This window comes from Terrapene carolina, unplaced genomic scaffold, assembly GCF_002925995.2.
Source record: "Terrapene carolina triunguis isolate 2854851 unplaced genomic scaffold, T_m_triunguis-2.0 Scaffold193, whole genome shotgun sequence".
Taxonomy (NCBI): domain Eukaryota; kingdom Metazoa; phylum Chordata; order Testudines; family Emydidae; genus Terrapene; species Terrapene triunguis.
The window spans coordinates 8,714,997-8,733,395 of NW_020664544.1; the positions used below are offsets into that span (position 1 = coordinate 8,714,997).

At 41.6% G+C, this 18,399-nt stretch overlaps 1 protein-coding gene across 1 annotated transcript in view; it reads right to left on the reverse strand.

Annotated features, from left to right (window-relative positions):
- TANC2 (tetratricopeptide repeat, ankyrin repeat and coiled-coil containing 2) overlaps window positions 1–18,399 on the reverse strand; it is a 585,366-nt gene that overhangs the window by 29,918 nt on the left and 537,049 nt on the right. Inside the window, exons 16-19 of the mRNA XM_024201203.2 lie at window positions 16,903–17,011; window positions 6,624–6,746; window positions 4,840–5,076; window positions 1,800–1,985 (exon numbers count right to left, since the gene is read on the reverse strand). Of these exons, the coding sequence (XP_024056971.2) occupies window positions 1,800–1,985; window positions 4,840–5,076; window positions 6,624–6,746; window positions 16,903–17,011 (655 nt within the window). The remainder of the gene's footprint in view (window positions 1–1,799; window positions 1,986–4,839; window positions 5,077–6,623; window positions 6,747–16,902; window positions 17,012–18,399) is intronic.

Genomic DNA, 18,399 nt, shown 5'->3' on the forward strand with positions numbered 1-18,399 from the left:
TATTGGGAGCATAAGCTTTCGTGGGTAAGAACCTCACTTCTTCAGATACAAGTCTTGCATCTGAAGAAGTGAGGTTCTTACCCACGAAAGCTTATGCTCCCAATACTTCTGTTAGTCTTAAAGGTGCCACAGGACCCTCTGTTGCTTTTTACAGATTCAGACTAACACCGCTACCCCTTTGATGCTTTAAAAAGGTGGGTGAATACTAACATCCCCATTTTATTGATGCGGAAATTTAGGCACACACAGGTGATGTGAATTTCCTAAGGTTAAAAAGTGAGTCAACTGAGTGTAGACCAGAACTCCAGTCTCCTGACTGTCTTGAGCTTCAGCCACTAGATTGGGCTGTCTTTAGAAACAATTAGCTCCTTCCTAGCATGAATGACATTTAGGCAGATCGCTAGAAAGGTACCAACATGGTTTCCCTGGCCAGTGTAGACTGGGTTTCGAAGAACTTAATTAATCTCCTCTGAGTGTAAATTTTTGAAATTGGCTAAAATCGCCTTATTGCTTGGTAAGATGATATGAGAAAGCAAGAGATTAAGGAGAGAACAGCGTTTATTGAACGACAAAGATACATTTTTCTCCTCCAAGAAGGGACACACCTACCAAGAGCAACACTAAAGGCAAGAGTGGGGCAACTGTGCCTGTTGTACTCAGCATAGCAACCTGACAGCAGACAAGGGCAGGAAGCATCTCTCATGAACACAACTTGCAAGGGGGCTTTGGAAAGAAAGGTTTTCAGTTACAATTGCCATTTCTAAGCCGCCTGCTGGGGCTGTCCATTACTGAAAAGCAACGGCTTCTACGACACAGGCCCTGGGGAGCCAGAAGTCACAGACTAAACCAGTTTTCAATCAGCTTTAATATGTGCTTAACCGTTAGAAGAAAAATGGTAATGCTTGCTATGTCAGCAAACTGCTTAATCAGTGGAAGTAACATTCCACCTTAACTTTATTATAATGATAAATTATATACATTTTAATTATGGTATGATTATTATATTATATAATTACTAATTAATAACACTACTTCCCCTGGCTTTCCACCCCCCTTGACTGTCAGCATTTCAGAGCACGGACTACACCTTTTTATTTGTCTGTAAAGTGCCATGTCCATTTATAGCGCTGCACACACAGTAAATAATTCTGAAACCACTTTTTAAAAAAATTACAAATATATCAGTAAAATGCTGGGGACGTTTCCCTTTAGAATAATACTGTGTGCTGTTAGGAATCACGTGACCAGGTTGCAGAGAAGTTCTGTTGCTTCAAAGGCACATCTGTTCCTAAGCAATTCAACTTGTGTTCATTTGGATAGTGTGATTTACCCAGCTCCCTTTGATTAACTCCTCTGATCTGATCACGTTACTTATGTTTTCATGGATTGAAGTTTCATGATTAATGAAATTAATGAGAGGGGTTTTATTTAAACAGAAACAATTTTTCAGCCAAATATTACTTCCCAACAGGAAAATAAACAGTATTTTACATATCATCATCCCTACCCTCACTGGGGAAGTGGGGTAAGCAGTACATGGTTTTACCTTTGCCTACTTAAAGGTATATTCAAATACATTAGGGGCTTTTTACTCTCCCTCTGGATGGAAGCCTGCAAAGATTTTGCCCAGGCCACCAAGGTTGCCAAGAAATCAGTGGATCCCACTGACTTGTGGGGTGGGAGGAAGTTACTGACTCCACCTCCTAGACCCTCTGTGCTCAGCCTTGTGACCAGGGAACACAGCTAACCTATTATTTCTGTATCCCACAGAGATCCAGAACAGTGTAGTTATGTCTTACCTCAGTGTAGCCCATGCTGGCTGCTGCAATCAGTGCCTGTTGTATCGCATGGCTCTTCTTAAATACCCCCTGCTGTTGCCCAGCCATCGTCCAGTCACATTGAATCAAGAACTTCACTACCTCCAGGTGACCTCTGAGAGCTGCATGAACCAGGGCACACTGACCATTTTTGTCCAAGTGATCCACCTTTCAGGGGAACAGAAAGACAAAATAAAATTAAACCCAACTCATGTTTGAAAAGCCATGGCTTTCTCAGCGTCTCCAGCCCTGGTTTTGTAATAATGTCACATGTGCAGGATGTACATTCTCTGCATTCTTCTAGTTAACCATCCCATCCACAACCAGCCAAAGTTCATTCCCAAAGAATCACTGCCCTGAGGATAGACATCCTCTTGGCCACAGCTGCTTTCTTTGGGTAGGTCACCACTTTACAGCTTCAGTTTTCGTCACACTAAAAGCATACTGGCTTTATTCCCGCAAAAGCACATTTCCGCTGTGTTCTCAAGTACGCCAACTGTAGTTCCTTTTGCACTGAAATTCTACCCATTGACTTTGTCTGCCTCAGGATACAAAGAGCCACTGAGTCGAAAGAGAATCTTCTAAACCCACCATTTCACAATTCTTCAAAATGAGCAAAAATACCTCATAATGAGTCCAGTGTTAGAATGATTAGTCAGCCTGTTTTATTCAGCCTCACTAGAAGGGGGCAGCAGAGAAACATTAATTAAAACAGAAATGTCAGGTGATGGTATTATAATCTGATCTCCTACTAGGAACTTGAGGACTGCTTTCTATGTGTTTGTCCACAATGTTACCTTTGGCTTCTAGGTCCTACCATAATACAAATAATATTAGTATCCCAGCAAAACATTTCAACTAGATTCTTTCTACTCATTAACCACTTCACTGCTGAACAACGTATCAGTTTGCTCAGGAAATGCGCGTGACCACTGTTGTTTAATTTATTCACCATACAACCCAACATCTTTGAACCAAAAATAGCTGCTACTGTGTATATTCTTTTGGTACCGAAGGGGGATACTCACAAAAGCTAGCTTCTTTTTTTCCCTTTGGGATGGGGAGTTTTTAAATCACATTCCGTGCTCTGGGTTTCCCTCCCATTTCCCCTGACAGAGGATATAATGGGACTCCATTGGACGTTTATTAATACCGCTTCTTATCAGTCAGTGTTAGGGAGTCACCCAGCTTATCTTTTTTTTAAGGTCTATTTTTTCCTTTACATTGTCCTGACAACTCAGCAAGACCTAAAAGGGTCCCTTAGTCATCCTGACATTCCTATTAAAACCACACAAGCCTTTAGTTTGCTTTCAGAACGGAGGCAAAACATTTACAGAAACCACAAATTGTTTCCAGGAGGCTGCCATTTCAGTTCCCAGCAACATTTTTCTGTTCAACAAAATGTTTGAAACTTGACTCGTTACACACAATTAACCCTTGAAATGCTCACCACAAAGCTAAGCAAAGAGTATTCTTACTGGACAAGTTTGACAGAAGTGTTCAGAGAATATTTCCAAATGGTGTATTGCAATGGTTCTCAAACTTTTGTACTGGTGACCCCTTTCACACAGCAAGCCTCTGAGTGTGACCCCCCCCTTATAAATTAAACAACACATTTTTTATATTAAACACTATTATAAATGCTAGAGGAGAAGCGGGGTTTGGGGGTAGAGGCTGATGGCTCGCGACCCTCACATAATACCCTTCAGGGGTCACGACCCCCAGTTTGAGAACCCCTGGTGTATTGGGTGTTGCAAAACAATGCTGCTTTTTAACCCCGTGGAGGGTCAAGGACTTGTAGAGAAATGACTTCAGCAAGCCATCAGCAAGGCAGGATTCCACAATTCCAGTATCAGGCCTGAATTCCCAAACACTCAATTACAGAGCCTGTAAACCTGCTATGCCTTTTGTGCCAATGACACGTTTCAAAGCAGCACTTTCTAATAGAAAAGCAAACCTGGACGGCATTGTGGATTCACCTGTGAGCAACTACAAACAGGATTCTAATCTTTTCTATCACAAGAACAAAAAACTGCAGTAATAATAAAAAAAAATCTCACTCACACATGCACACCAGGGACAATGGAAAATGTGAGACCTGCCAATTAGGGCACACACAGTGCTATTTTTAGTACAATGCTTGGATACCATGGGAATAGGTGCCTTAGATAAAAAGAGACTGGTTAGACAGAGATTAAGGCAAGGCCCCAAAGGCCATTGAATTCAATGGAATCTGGGCACCTAACTCTCTTACACTCTTGAAAATCTCAGCCTAACTAGACAGGTAAGATAGATGTTAGACAGCTAGTAACTGTGTGTGTTGGCAGGGGAGGAATCTTCATAGGTGCAAATAGGAGTTAGGTGCCTTCCTCCCATTGACTTCCAATGGAGTTGAAAACCTGACTGCCTTCTTGTACCTTTGAAATGCTCCCTCTGGACAGAAACACAAGAGGGCAGAGTTGGGATCTCGTCAGATATTTATTAATTGCTGATGCTGCACTTGGGGCTTATAAGAACATAAGCTTTGCCATACCAGATCAGATCACTGGGGCTACCCACGTTAAGGCAATAACCAGTCCCTCCTGAAGGAGGAGAATCCTCACCATGACACAACTAATGCCCAGGACTATGTGAGGTCCAGCAAACTCACACGAGATGTCCAGCCCCTTGCAGGATTGACCATTTAATAATGAAGGGTAACTATTGCTTTGTAAGCAAGAGGGTAGGATGCTGAGACTTCTGAAGATGACAGCATGTGGAAACTGTAGGGGTTTGATTTAGACTGTATAGAAAATGTTCCAACTGCGCAGACAGTCTGTTTAAATCATTTAGCCTATCTTCAGGTGCAAAAACCAGAGGAAAGAGTATTGTTAAGAAATGTTACATGGCAAAGGAAAAAGCGAACAGTGGCTCAATTTCTTTTCTGAGGTCTGATACTCCACATACTACCTGCTTTCTCCTCCATGTCAATGTGGAATTCCTGGGAAGTCAGAGTGTCATCAGATAAATACAGTCTCATTACCTGGGCCCGTTTCTTGCACAGTAGCATAACAATGCTCAGATATCCAGCCGCAGCAGCATATCCAAGAGGAGTCAGGCCACTTTCAGAAGAGGCATCTACGTTGGCCCCAAACTCCAACAACAAAGCCACCATCTCTGTGTAACCAAGGTGAGACTGGACACATAAAATTGGGGCATTGTTCAGAACTTCGGTCCGGTAGTTAACATTTGCACCTCCCAAAATTAGCAACCGACTGACCTGAAGGGCAGAAGAGAAACATATCACCACAATGTGCAACAAAAAGACAAGCCCAAAACACAGCTTTATTTTAGGTAGAGGGAGTGCTGTCTAATCTCTAGCACTTTCAGAATGGACTTTGTTCTGTAATTTGTGTGGTGTTGGAGCAGGCTGGCCTTAGCCATACTGCCAGACATAGGGCCACAGGGAGCCTCACATGGGGAAAGATGGTGGATGGTTTTGTAACTGCTTGATCATCCATCCAAGAGGGGCCTTGTGATGCTTACTGGTCACCCAATTGCTGCTTCCCCTCCTGCTGCCTTCCTGGCTCTGCTCTCTTTGCGCTGGGCTGCAGAGCGAAAGAGACAGCTCGTGAAGCTGAGATGAGAGAGAGGCCTCCTGATAGGGAAGGGATAGAGAGGACGACGATGGGCCCCCTCTCCATATGAGGAGGATCTCTCAGGCTGGCCCCACCCTCATGTGGGGAGAGGTATGCAAGCCCAGAAGGTTCTCTGCACTAGATTTTTTTTTTCATTCTAGCTAACATATTTGTACATGCTAAGCTGGACACTCCACAAATGTTTGCAGAATGTCTACACTAGCATGTACAAATGTGTCAGCTAACTCAACTTAATTGGCAATTAACTCAAGTTAAAGAACTCTGTTTCTACAAGTGAATTTAGGATGCTATAGCTTCTTAGGCTAATCCACCCTATCCAGCTCATAGGAATGCCATGTCTCAAAGCCTGCTAGCTATAGGTACCAGCGGTTCCACGCTAGCTTGGCCTGCTCAGATTTATAATCAGAGTTTTCCTTCTAAATAGACAGACTTGCCTGAAGAGGCTAAGTGAGCTCTGTCTGCCCAGGTCTTAAATCAAGAGTTTTCCTTCACCTAATATACTTGGTTCACGGCAAGTGCAACCCTTTTGGGTTTCCCCAAGATGGGCTACCTCCCCCACCACCTGGGGGGACGCAGCTCTACACTGTTTTATCCCAGCAAATACAACCAAGGTAAGTCCAACCACCGACTAGATGGTGGGACATCATACGCAGGGACATGACCAGGCTGGGCTTAATGGAGGAACAAGCTATGCACATTATACTGCTTTCCATAGCTGCAAAAACGCCCTGAGATGAAAAGAACTCTAGAGCAGACAAACCCCCAAGGCACTGTCAGGTTTACAACACCCAAGGGAGCTTTCTGTATATTTGGGAGAAATCAGTGCAAATGAAGGATGGTCAGTAGGAACAGATATGACACTGTTCTTTTATAGGAATTAACAGAAAACCCCTGCTGAACATAGACGAGTTGGGGAGTCACTACTCATTGGTATCAAACCTTAACTGCACACTTAAAAACCGAGTCCCGGTTCAGCAAGTTGCTTACATATCGGTGTAACTAAGTTTGTGAGGAGTCCCATGGACTTCAATGAGATTACTCACATGCTTAACATTACACACGTGCTAAGGACCTTGTTGAACTGGAGCCTTGGAGAATCTTTTGTACTTGGACCACTGGAGGCTGAAAGCATTGAACCAGCTCGTCAACGGTCTGTTCTGTACAGTACCTTTATGTTAGGGGTGTAGAGGTTTCGCAGAGATGCCAATGCCATTGAAAGACCTTCTGTGCTGTAGGAGATCCAAAGCCCTTGCAGGATAGACGAGGATACCCCTACTTTTTTACTCAGCCCCTAAAGAGAGAGATCGATCCAGTTAGTTCTAGTACCCAACATATTTGCGTTATGTTATGCAGAAGGAATTACTACATGTAATAAAAATTATTAACAAAAGAATTTTACAGATCTCAGGCCGGAGAATTAGATTCCTGCTAGCAATAAAAAGTCAGCTAGCTGAGAACAACTTTAAGCATTTACCATAACCACACTCACTTCAAATTCAACATTTATCAACAAAGTGCTGGCAATACACAAATCTTATTTTAAAAAAATCCTAGACGTGCTGGGGCAGATCCTCTGCTGCTGTAAAATGTCACGGTAATGAGCTGCTGACGACACAGAAACATGCAGTTGGGGCTTACTGTTAAAGGCTCATATTCCCTTCCCAATGCATCTTTCTTTAATGGAGAATGAGAATGCTAACCAAAGTACTCTTCCCTGCCAGTTAAGAATAGTCTCTACAGACTAAGGTTGCCATAGAAGCCATTTATCACATTAGATCCCTGCTGTGAACTAATAAACTTGTAGCCCCAAGAAAGAGCCCCCAAGTTAGTACCGACATGATATCCTTAAGCCAGCCCTGTCACTCTGAGGTTACATGGGCCCACTGAGCTCTCTTTCAGAGAATCCCATTACACTGGGTAATGTGGCATATTCTTTTGTTGTTGTTTATAAAGTACCTACTATCGTGGCAGAAACTGATTCACAAAATATTCTTATTCTTCACAGAGCTAACTCAACTTGTACTACATACTCCATCATAGCAAGATAAATTAAGGAAGTTTTACCAAAGGAGAGAGTAGACATTTTCATATCTAACGTTAGATTATCTCCAACCTTCTTATTTGGTTAACATAGTTATTTTATGCTTACTAGATACCAAGTACTAACGTCTTTTTGAACAGCACTACATTATAGGCCATGTAATAGTCAAGTGAGCTTGCTTTCCTGTTATAAGAATGATAATTTCTTCATAACAAACAGATGTTAATCAGTGGCCTGATGATAGGCGGAAGAAAAGGGGAGCCTATTTTTAGATCGGGTTTTAAAAGGATAGCTTTACTTCTATAGTGCTTTAACATTATTTCTACTGTAGTCTCCATGGAATTGTACAGATGTCTTCGGCTACTATTTTGACATGTAAGGCCTGATTTCCCACTGCCTTGAACCTTGTGTGGTCATTTACTCTTGTGCAAAGTGTGTGTAACAGCTACCAGTTCAAGTTGGTAGTGCTTTACACCGACTTTGCAATAATGTAAACGACCATAGTAGGCCTAGGATAATGAAAAAATTAGGCATAAAGTCTCTATAGATTTTTACTGCCATTGTTTGACCATCATAATTTGTTGGTATTAAATAGCAATGACTGTTTTGCCATTGTAATCTGACATATTCCTCTATACACTTGCATTAGTAGCCTTTTGTCTTAACATCATGATACCACAGACTTGAACATTTTTTTATCTAGAGACAATTATAGCGCATGTCAGTCAAGTGGCTGGACTGTACTAACTAGTTAACAAGAAGTAACTACTGTGAATATTTAAAAGCTTTTTTTCAGTTAAATATACTTGCCATTTAAATCCAGTTTATTTTAGAAAAACAATAGAAGATGGCCGTCCTCATGAAGAATTAATAGTTTTCTAAATTTATTATTTTCAAGTCCTGCAGCTTTTAGCTAAACATTTGTCAAATAAAGACCATAAGAACAGCCAGACTGGGTCAGACCAATGGTTCATCTAGCCCAGTATCCTGTCTTCAAACAATGGCCAGTGCTAGATGCTTCTGGCAGTTGGAGATTTAGGGACACCTGGAGCATGGGGCTGCATCCCTGACTATCTTGGCTAATAGTCATTGATGGACCTATCTTCCATGAACTTATCTAATTCTTTTTTGAACCCAGTGATACATTTGGCCATCACAACATCCCATGGCAGCAAGCTCCACAGGTTGACTGACTGTGCATTGTGTGAAGAAGTACTGCCTTATGTTTGTTTTAAATCTTTTAGTCTCATTGGGTGATCCCTAGTTCTTGTGTTATGTGAAGGGGTAACTAAATACTTCCCTATTCACTTTTTCCACACCCTTCATGATTTTATAGACCTCTATCATATACACCCTTTAGTTGTCTCTTTTCCAAGATGAACAGTCCCAGTCTTTTTACTCTCCCCTTGTAAGGAGGCTGTTCCATACCCCTAATCATTTTAACTGCCCTTCTCTGTACCTTTTCCAATTCTAATATATCTTTCTTGAGATGGTATTCAAGTGTGTATTCAAGGTGTGGGCGTACCGTGGATTTTTATAGGGGCATTAAGATATTTTCTGTTTTATTAACTATCCCTCTCCCAAATGGCTCCTAGCATTTTGTTAGCTTTTTTGACTGCTGCTGCACATTGAGCAGATATTTTCAGAGAACTATCCACAATGACTCCGCGATCTCTTTCTGGAGTGGTAACTGCTAATTTTGGCCCTATCATTTTGCATGTATAATTGGGATTATTTTTTCCAATGTGTGTTCCTTTGCATTTATCAAGAGTGAATTTCATATGCCATTTTGTTGCCTTATTGCCCACTTTTGTGAGATCCCTTTGCAACGCTTCAGTCAGTTTTGTATTTAACTATTTTAGTAATTTTGTATCATCTGCAAATTTTGCTGCGTGTTTATCCCCTTTTTCAGATTATTTATGAATATGTTGAACAGCATAGGTCACAGCAGAGATCCTTAGGGGACCCTGCTATTTACCTCTCTCCATTGTGAAAACCGACCATTTATTCTTACCCTGTCTCCTGTCTTTTAACTGGTTACTGGTCATCTCATGACCTTTCCGTCTCATGACTTATCCTAACAGATGACCTTTCCTCCTATCCCAGGACTGCTTACTTTTCTTAAGAGCTTTTGGTGAGGGACCTTGCCAAAGGGTTTCTGAAGGTCCAAGTTCACTATATCCATTGGATCACCCTTGTCCACATGCTTGTTGACTCCCTCAAAGAATTCTAATAGCTTAGTAATGATTAGTAATTTACAAAAGCTATGTTAACTCTTTCTCAAAATATCATGTTTATGTATGTGTCTGATAATTTTGTTCTTTACTATAGTTTCAACTAATTTGCCTCATACTGAAGTTAGGTTTACCGGCCTGTAATTGGCAGGATCACTTTTGGAGCCTTTTTTAAAAACAGGTATTACATTAACTACCCTCCAGTCATCTGGTACAGAGGCTGATTTAAGTGATAAGTTACCTACCACAGTGAATAGTTCGTCCATTTCATATTTGAGTTTCTTCAGAACTCTTTAGTGAATACCATCTGGCCCTGGTGACTCATCACTGTTTAACTGGTCAGTTTCTCTCCAAACCTCCTTTACTGACACCTCAATCTGGGACAGTTCCTCAGACTTCTAACCTAAAAGAATGGCTTGGGTGTGGGGATCTCCCCCATGTCCTCTGCAGTGAAGATTGAATCAAAGAATTAATGTAGCTTCTCTGCAACGGCCTTGTCTTCGAGTGCTCCTTTAGCATCTTGATCGTGCAGTGGCACTTATAATTGTTTGACAGACTTTCAGCTTTCTCATGTTCTTCATATTTTTTTCTGTTAGTTTTTCCGTTCTTGGCTAGCTGCTCTTCAAATTCTTACTCGGCCTGACTTATTATAGCTTTACAGTTGACTTGCCAGAGTTTATGCTCCTTTCTATCACCATCAGTAAGATCAGACTTCCAATTTTTAAAGGATGCCTTTCTGTTTCCAACCGTCTCGTTTACGCTGCTGTTTAGCCATGATAGCATTTAATAGAATCATAGAAGATCAGGGTTGGAAGAGACCTCAGGAGGTCATCTAGTCCAACCCCCTGCTCAAAGCAGGACCAACCCCAACTAAATCATCCCAGACAGGGTTTTATCAAGCCGGGCCTTAGAAACCTCTCAGGATGGAGATTCCAACACCTCCTGAGGTAACCCATTCCAGTGCTTCACCACCTTCCTAATATCCAACCTAGACCTCCCCCACTGCAACTTGAGACCATTGCTCCTTGTTCTGTCATCTGCCACCATGGAGAACATTGTGGCTCCATCCTCTTTGGAACCCGCCTTCAGGTAGTTGAAGGCTGCTATCAAATCCCCCCTCACTCTTCTCTTCTGCAGACTAAATAAGCCCAGTTCCCTCAGCCTCTCCTCGTAAGTCATGTGCCTCAGTCCCCTAATAATTTTGTTGCCTTCTACTGGACTCTCTCCAATTTGTCCACATCCCTTCTTTAGTGGGGGGCCCAAAACTGGATGCAATACTCCAGTTGTGGCCTCACCAGTGCTGAATAGAGGGGAATAATCACTTCCCTCAATCTGCTGGCAATGCTCCTATTAATGCAGACCAATATACCATTAGCCTTCTTGGCAACAAGGGCACACACTTGACTCATATCCAGCTTCTCTTCAACTGTAATCCCCAGGTCCTTTTCTGCAGAAGTGTCGCTTAGCCAGTCGGTCCCCAGCCTGTAGCAGTGCATGGGACTCTTCCATCCTAAGTGCAGGACTCTGTTGAACCTCATCAGATTTCTTTTGGCCCAATCCTCCAATTTGTCTAGGTCCCTCTGGACCCTATCCCTACCCTTCAGCGTATCTACCTTTCCTCTCAGCTAAGTGTCATCCACAAATTTGCTGCGGGTGCAATCCATCCCATCATCCAGATCATTAATGAAGATGTTGAACAAAACTGGCCCCAGGACCGACCTCTGGGGCACTCCGCTTGATTCCGGCTGCCAACTAGACATCGAGCCGTTGATCAGTATCCGTTGAGCCTGAGGATCTAGCCAGCTTTCTATCCACATTATTGTTCATTCATCCAATCCATACTTCTTTAACTTGCTGGCAAGAATACTGTGGGAGATTGTATCAAAAGCTTTGCTGAGGTATATCACGTCCACCGCTTTCCTTATATCCACAGAGCCAGTTATCTCATCATAGAAAGCAATCAGGTTGAAGCAGATATCAGGTTAAAGCAGGTAGCTCAAACATTGGTGAATCCATGTTGACTGATCACCTTCCTCTCCTCCAAATGGTTCAAAATAGAATCCTTGAGGACCTGCTCCATGATTTTTTCGGCCCTCTTACCGTTTTTTTTAATTTGGGGACTATATTTAATTTGAGCATCTATTATGTATTTTTAAATAGTCTCCATGCAGTTTGGAGGCATTTCACCCTTGTGACTGTTCTTTCTAATTTCCATTTAACTAGCTTCGTCATTATTGTGTAGTTCCCCTTTTGAAGTTATATCCTACTGCGTTGGATTGTTTTGGTCCTTCTTCCCCCATAAGGATGTTAAATTTAATTACATTATTGTCACTATTACCAAGCAGTTCAGTTACATTCACCTCCTGGACCAGATGCTGTACTCCACTTAGGACTAAATCAAGACTTGCCTCTCCCCTTGTGGGTTCCAGGACAAGCGGAGGTGATATGTAACAAGTCAATATGGGGATATTTGAAATTCCCCATTATCATTGAGGTTTCTGTTTTTGTAGCCTCTCTAATCTCCCTGAGCAGTTCACAACCACCATCCTGGTCAGGTGATCGGTAGTATATTCCTATTGCTATACTCTTATTATTCAAGCATGAAACTTCTATCCATAGAAATTCTATGATACAGTTTGATTCATTTAAGATTTTTACTTTATTTGACTCTATGCTTGTAGAGGAAAAGTTTGTGCGTATTTGGAGGTAGGAATCAAAGACCTCAGGAATTCTGGCAATTATTAGTCCCTGCTTTTTAGATCACACACTATAAAACAATGACATATCAACATTTATTTCAGTTACTTAAGTGAGCACTGTAAAATTTGGACAAATTAGAAGCAGCAATTTAAAAGAAATACTAAACATGATTAGTGTATTATTACATTAACAAATAAGCTTCTATAATCTCTATCAGGTATGACACGAGAAAGCATATCTGCACCTTTCAAAATAGCCATCTGAAGATAAAATACTGTAGCAAACGTGGTTAGCAAACTGTACTGAAACAAATATACTTGGAGTATGCAAGACACTCTGATCAACAGAAGGGGGCACTTGTTTTCTATGAAATAAATACATTCAATACAAAAAGAGTTCAGCTGTAGAAACCAATTTTTATTTCTCCTCAATTCATAGCTAGTGTCTGATTCTTCCCTTTTCTTTTCCTGAGTTATAAAGTCAGGCTGTATCTGTCAGCAACAATGAATCCTACTTTAATACAAGATTAAACTGCTGAAATAAGAGGAATGGGTTTAATCTCATTAATATGTTCATACACAGGAACAGGAGACTAGTAAAGACTGACTTTGTGCAGGTTTCCAATGCCAATGAACTACAATTCTGGTGCAGGGACCCCTGCACTATCTCAGTTCTAAATCCTTCCAAAGCAGCTCTGTCAATGTACCTGAGATCTCACCTACTATAACCCTACCTGTTTCAGTCCAGGATCCTCCCAGTACTTCATCAAAGCATCTCAGTCCTAACCTCTTACATCCTCAGGCTATTTAAAAACCTTTGTCCGAATCATACTAGATTGTATGGTGATTTTGTGATGCAGAAAAATGTCTGCCAGGGACTAGATGTGCACCAAATTAATTTTTGTTTGTGACCCATGAAAAGATTAGAACTGAAATGCAGTAGTGAAGGGCCTCTGCTTTAAGACAATTTGCCAGCTAAATTCAATTTAATGATCTTTTGCAATACTGTTTCAAGGAATATTAGACAACTTTTCATTCCATTAGCCTCTTTTCATTGCCTGTAATTTTAATCAGTCTCTTAATCGAGGGACAAGGGAAGTTCATCTCTGGATCACTAACGTTTTAGGCAGGACAGTTATGACTGAAATGAAGGACTTCTCTTTGCTTGATGTTTAGAACAATGTTACCTTGAAGTTTAGATTTGCTGGTGTAATTTTTGTAAGTTTCTCTTGATGCCCTTTCATTGCATGGCATGGTTTCCAAGCTGGTTCCCATCTGTTAAGATCCCTTCTTAATCTTTTAAATCAGTTACCGAAGACATTTATACTTTGTTATTTTTTAAAAAATGACATGAGGATATTTATATATGCTTATAAAAGTGAGGGGGCTAAAAGGCACTTGCTTGAGCCATAGTGCAAACAGGCAGTGTGCAAGTTTCCCTACGCAGATCTGTCAAAACACCTCTTTGTGATTGTTATTCAGTGATTTTGCATATCACTGATTTATCACACATTGAAATTCCAGACCTGGGTCTGTCCTGAACAGAGACTCGAATGATATGATCCTTTTGGGATCTGACAGGAATTAGTATTAGGACAAACCCAGTTTTAAAATTTTATTTTATTAGCCAAAATATCATCTGTGTATATCCCACAATTCCACCTAGTCTTACCAAATGTTTTGTACATGGGTGGCGCGTAATGGAGGCTAAGTCTCCCCAAACCTCATGCCACCGGGGGGAGGGGGGAAGAGTTGGAGGGGGGAAGAGGGGGCAGTGGCAGATTACCACAAGAGCCCATGGGGCCCTGGCCAATTTGGGGCCCCTGGAAAAACCTCTCCCAGCCATGTCCCCAGGGCTGCTTTTCTGGTCTCAGGGCCACAGCGGGAAAGGAAGAGAACGGCGTGAGCAGGGGACGGGACCTCGGGGGAAGAGACAGAGTGGGGGCAGAGCTATGGGGAAGGGGCAGAATGTGGGAGGGGCCATGGGGGAAGGGGTGGGGCCATGAGCACGGCCAGGGGTGGAACAGGGGATGGGCTCTGCGCTCAGAGCTCTGGCAAGGGTCAAGAGTCCTGCCGTGGTCGGGCCGAGCTCTCAGCCCCCCACCCCGTCCTGGCTGGGGCCATGGGAGAGGCTGAGAGAAGCGAGCGGGGGTGTGGACTCGACCAGAAGAGGCCGGGCTTCAACTGGAAGAGGCGGGGCAGGAAGCTTCACCCGCCGCCCATGGTTTAGCTTCTGATTCTCCTTTCACAGCAGTGTAAAAGGTAACTCCAATGGGGTTATGCTGGTGTAAACCAGTGTACATTTAGAATCAGGACCTTTGTGTTTAGATAAGGCTGCTCTTCCAACACAATACCGCAGAAAAAATTTAAGCTGACTTTATGATCTGACATGCATCTCACTTGGCAGAAGGCTCACATCACAGCTACAAGACACTGATTTTACTAGACGACCAGGCAGAATGAGATGCCGTGAAGGAGAAATCACTTCCTCATAAACAGAAAGTATCTGCAATAACAGGAATGGGAATACGGACACAAGATACTTATATTTCTCCTTGAAATGTTCCAGTTTGAAAGTGTCTCTTCCAAGAAACAGCTATGGTTCAATTTGGTACAAAATACAAGCAGATCCTCTTAAACAAACAACTACTGTAAATAAAGGAATAAAAATAAATCTGTTTAAGAAACACCAAAGGCTAATCTTTACAGTGCTTTTCCCATGTAAAACCATCTAACCCAAACCCCTTTCAAAACTCTGTAGGACTTCTGTACAACCTGATGTTACACTTGTCTGTCACCGAGGCAAACTATTCTTACTAAAATCATACACACAGGATTTTGCCAAGTAGTTAGAAACAGAAAGCTACACTGACATCTTTCGTATGTTAACAGACACTTTCCAGGATGGTAAATATTTTTCAATTCAAGTTGGAATCTATTGCCAACTCATTCATTTAATGAAACGTGAGGTTTATTTAGATTTTGAAATCCTGCCATTTTCTCCATTATAAAGTGTAAAATGATAAAGACTAGGATCCAAATTCAGCGTTGGCACTGATGTTAATAGGAACTGACCCCATTAATGTCAGGGCTGAATCTGGAGCTACTTTTGTATGTTAAAATCTGAAAATTATATGCTGATTGGGATTCCTCACTTTACCCATAATCTCCCGAAACGCTGCAGACCTGCCATTACACATGATCATTAATATAGCCGCTGCAATTAAATAAAGAGATCTAGCAGGATGTTAATAAGGCCTGGTGAGATACCGAAACTCTCCTGTTGCTCTAAAAAATATTGGCAAAGTGGGTGCTGAAGTTTAAGCCCCTGAATAAGTGCCCTGATTTTCTGAAGTGCTGAGTACCAACAGCTCCCATTAATTTAAGAAATGCTTTATTCTCTCTATAGCAGTTACCTAACCAATTCCTATGCTGACTGGTGAACATTCTTTGGGCCTGAAGATATGACTCCAGTTGTGGGTCAAACTTGATCTTAACTAGTGACCCTTGGGTCACTCTTTGTCTGGAGAGTAAAAATGGACCATTAAGGAGCAGTAACCAGACATTTTTTAATAAGCTCAGCTCTGCAGAAACATGCACTCACTGGTAGATCATAAACAAACTACACTTGACTCTGTTAGTCTTTAAGGTGCCACCAGACTCCTTGTTGTTTTTGTAGATACAGACTAACACGGCTACCCCGATACTATATTTGACTCATACATTGAGATGTACAGATTAAGAACAAAACATTTTACAAAGGAGGGAACTCATCCTCATATTACACACAAGGAGACTGAATCAGACAGAAGAAATTTGACCAAGGGTAGTGGCAGAGGCAGGAATAAAATCTAGGTCTCTTGACACCCTGTCTAGTGCCCTCTCCACTTATGGTTCTGTCATTTTTAACATTAAGAAAGTTTCAGAAGAGCTGTGGGGGCACAAAATGAAAACCTGGGTAACAAGGAAGGCATCGCATACTGTGAACAGAATTCCAACCTTTGTCTCTGGCAAAATGTTAAGGCCAGTCAAAATTGTAATGCCATTTATTTGTAAGTCGGGTGCAGAAGTACTCGGCAAGGAGCATTTTAATCTGCTGTTCAGTGTGCGGTAGTTTTAATTTTAATTCCCCTGCCCCCTTAGAATCAAGGCAGATTTTCCCAACTTTCTGGCCCTTTAGAATTCCTCATGTCCTCACCAGTGCTCAAAAGCTAACTTTCTTCATGTGTTTTGGAAGCCTGAAGCAATAACACTTCTTACAGCCACACTGCAACAAGAACAGACCTTATATAGCGGGTACTGCAGCGTGGTTGTAGCCGTGTTGGTCCCAGGAAAGCTTGTCTCTCTCACCAACAGACGTTGGGCCAATAAAAGATACCACCTCACCCACCGTGTCTCTCTGATAGTGGGTATTGACAGACTGTGTGTGTCAGGGAAGAGGATGGTGTGAGCCTTTCCTTGAATTCTTGTTACCTTAAAAATGTGTGCTTTGAGAATGTGATGTCCCAGCTCAATAGTCTGTTGTCGGTTTAGCTTCCCGTCCTGACGAGAAAACCAGAAGGCAAGCAGCGTGTGGCCACTCCTGGGAACAAGAACAAAAAAAAAAAGTTAGTATTCGACGAATCCCATTTTTTTTTAAATCCCGGGGTCTTCCTTGGGGTTGGCGTCATTCAGCATCACCCATCTTATGTGCTGCCTTACAAGGAAGATCTAGGCTATCAGTCTCACTCAAACTACTTCCGCAGCGAATGACTTCTCAGATCCACATGCCTGTAGGGTGCAAGCTGAAGAATATGCACTTAACTGGCTGTAAATTCTGACCAAACAACTGCTGAAACAGAGCCTGGACATTTGGTTGAGTCCCTCCAATGAGGATGTATCTCTGCATACTTCTCAATGGTACCCCACTATAATGGACCTCACTTATTTTAGACCCAATTGCTTGATGATTTCTTACTTTAATTCCTTGACATAAGAATTGTTGGGTCATGAAGTTGAGGCTAGAAAAACGTTTCTGTTAAAGAAGAGAGGCATGGATCTCATTTCAAGTTTCCTCTGCAGATACAGCATCTGCTGTTCTCTCTCTCCTTTTAGGTCTCTGTCAACTCATTTTAAATTGTGGGGATGGTTAGAAAAGTGACTACATATAAACGGTACCTTCTCAGGGCTTGTCTACATGGAGAAATCAACCAGAATTGCTATTCACACCCTACCTAAAATAACTTTCAAGTGTAGACAAGCCCTTATTCTTCAGATCTGCTATGTGCATGTGTTTTCTGAGTCATATTTGCTGGCTTCATGGACAAAGTAATATTTTACAACAGCATTTTTTTACTCCTTTTAGCCTTGCAGAGCCAACCCAGCTTGGGAGAATGAACTGGACTAATTCTGATTTGTATACCATGCCATAAAATAATCGCAGGACTTTTATTACTGGTGAGTGTGTAGGACTTAAGAACTATGTTTGATTTACAGATTCTGGGGGAATTACCAGGATTGGAGGTTAGAAAATACAGTTTTACTTGTAATGTGAACAGGTATGAACTATAATCAGTGAGATACAGCAATTATAGAACCTTATGGTGCTATTTAAAAATCACTTTACAGAGAAAAACTTTTTGAAAGTGAAACATTTTAATAAAATCCAGTTTCAGAAAGAAATTTTTAAAGAATCGGCCAGATTCTTCATTCTGTTATATCTTCCTAACACTGTTGTAATTCCACTCTGATGTAAAACAATATTACAAGGGTTTTTAAACTTTCCTGTTGATATTTACAAAGATGGTTTCAGCAAGGGAGAAGCTAATTAACTGACAGGAAAGTGAAAGTGGACTATATATATGGAGTGCTGTCAAGCACATAAAGTAAACTGGAAAAAAAGAGAGGAAAATGTATTTCATTCACTTCTTTCAGTTCTAGTGATCTTAGGTGTAATTTGTAACCATAACACACACATTTCCAGCTGAAAAT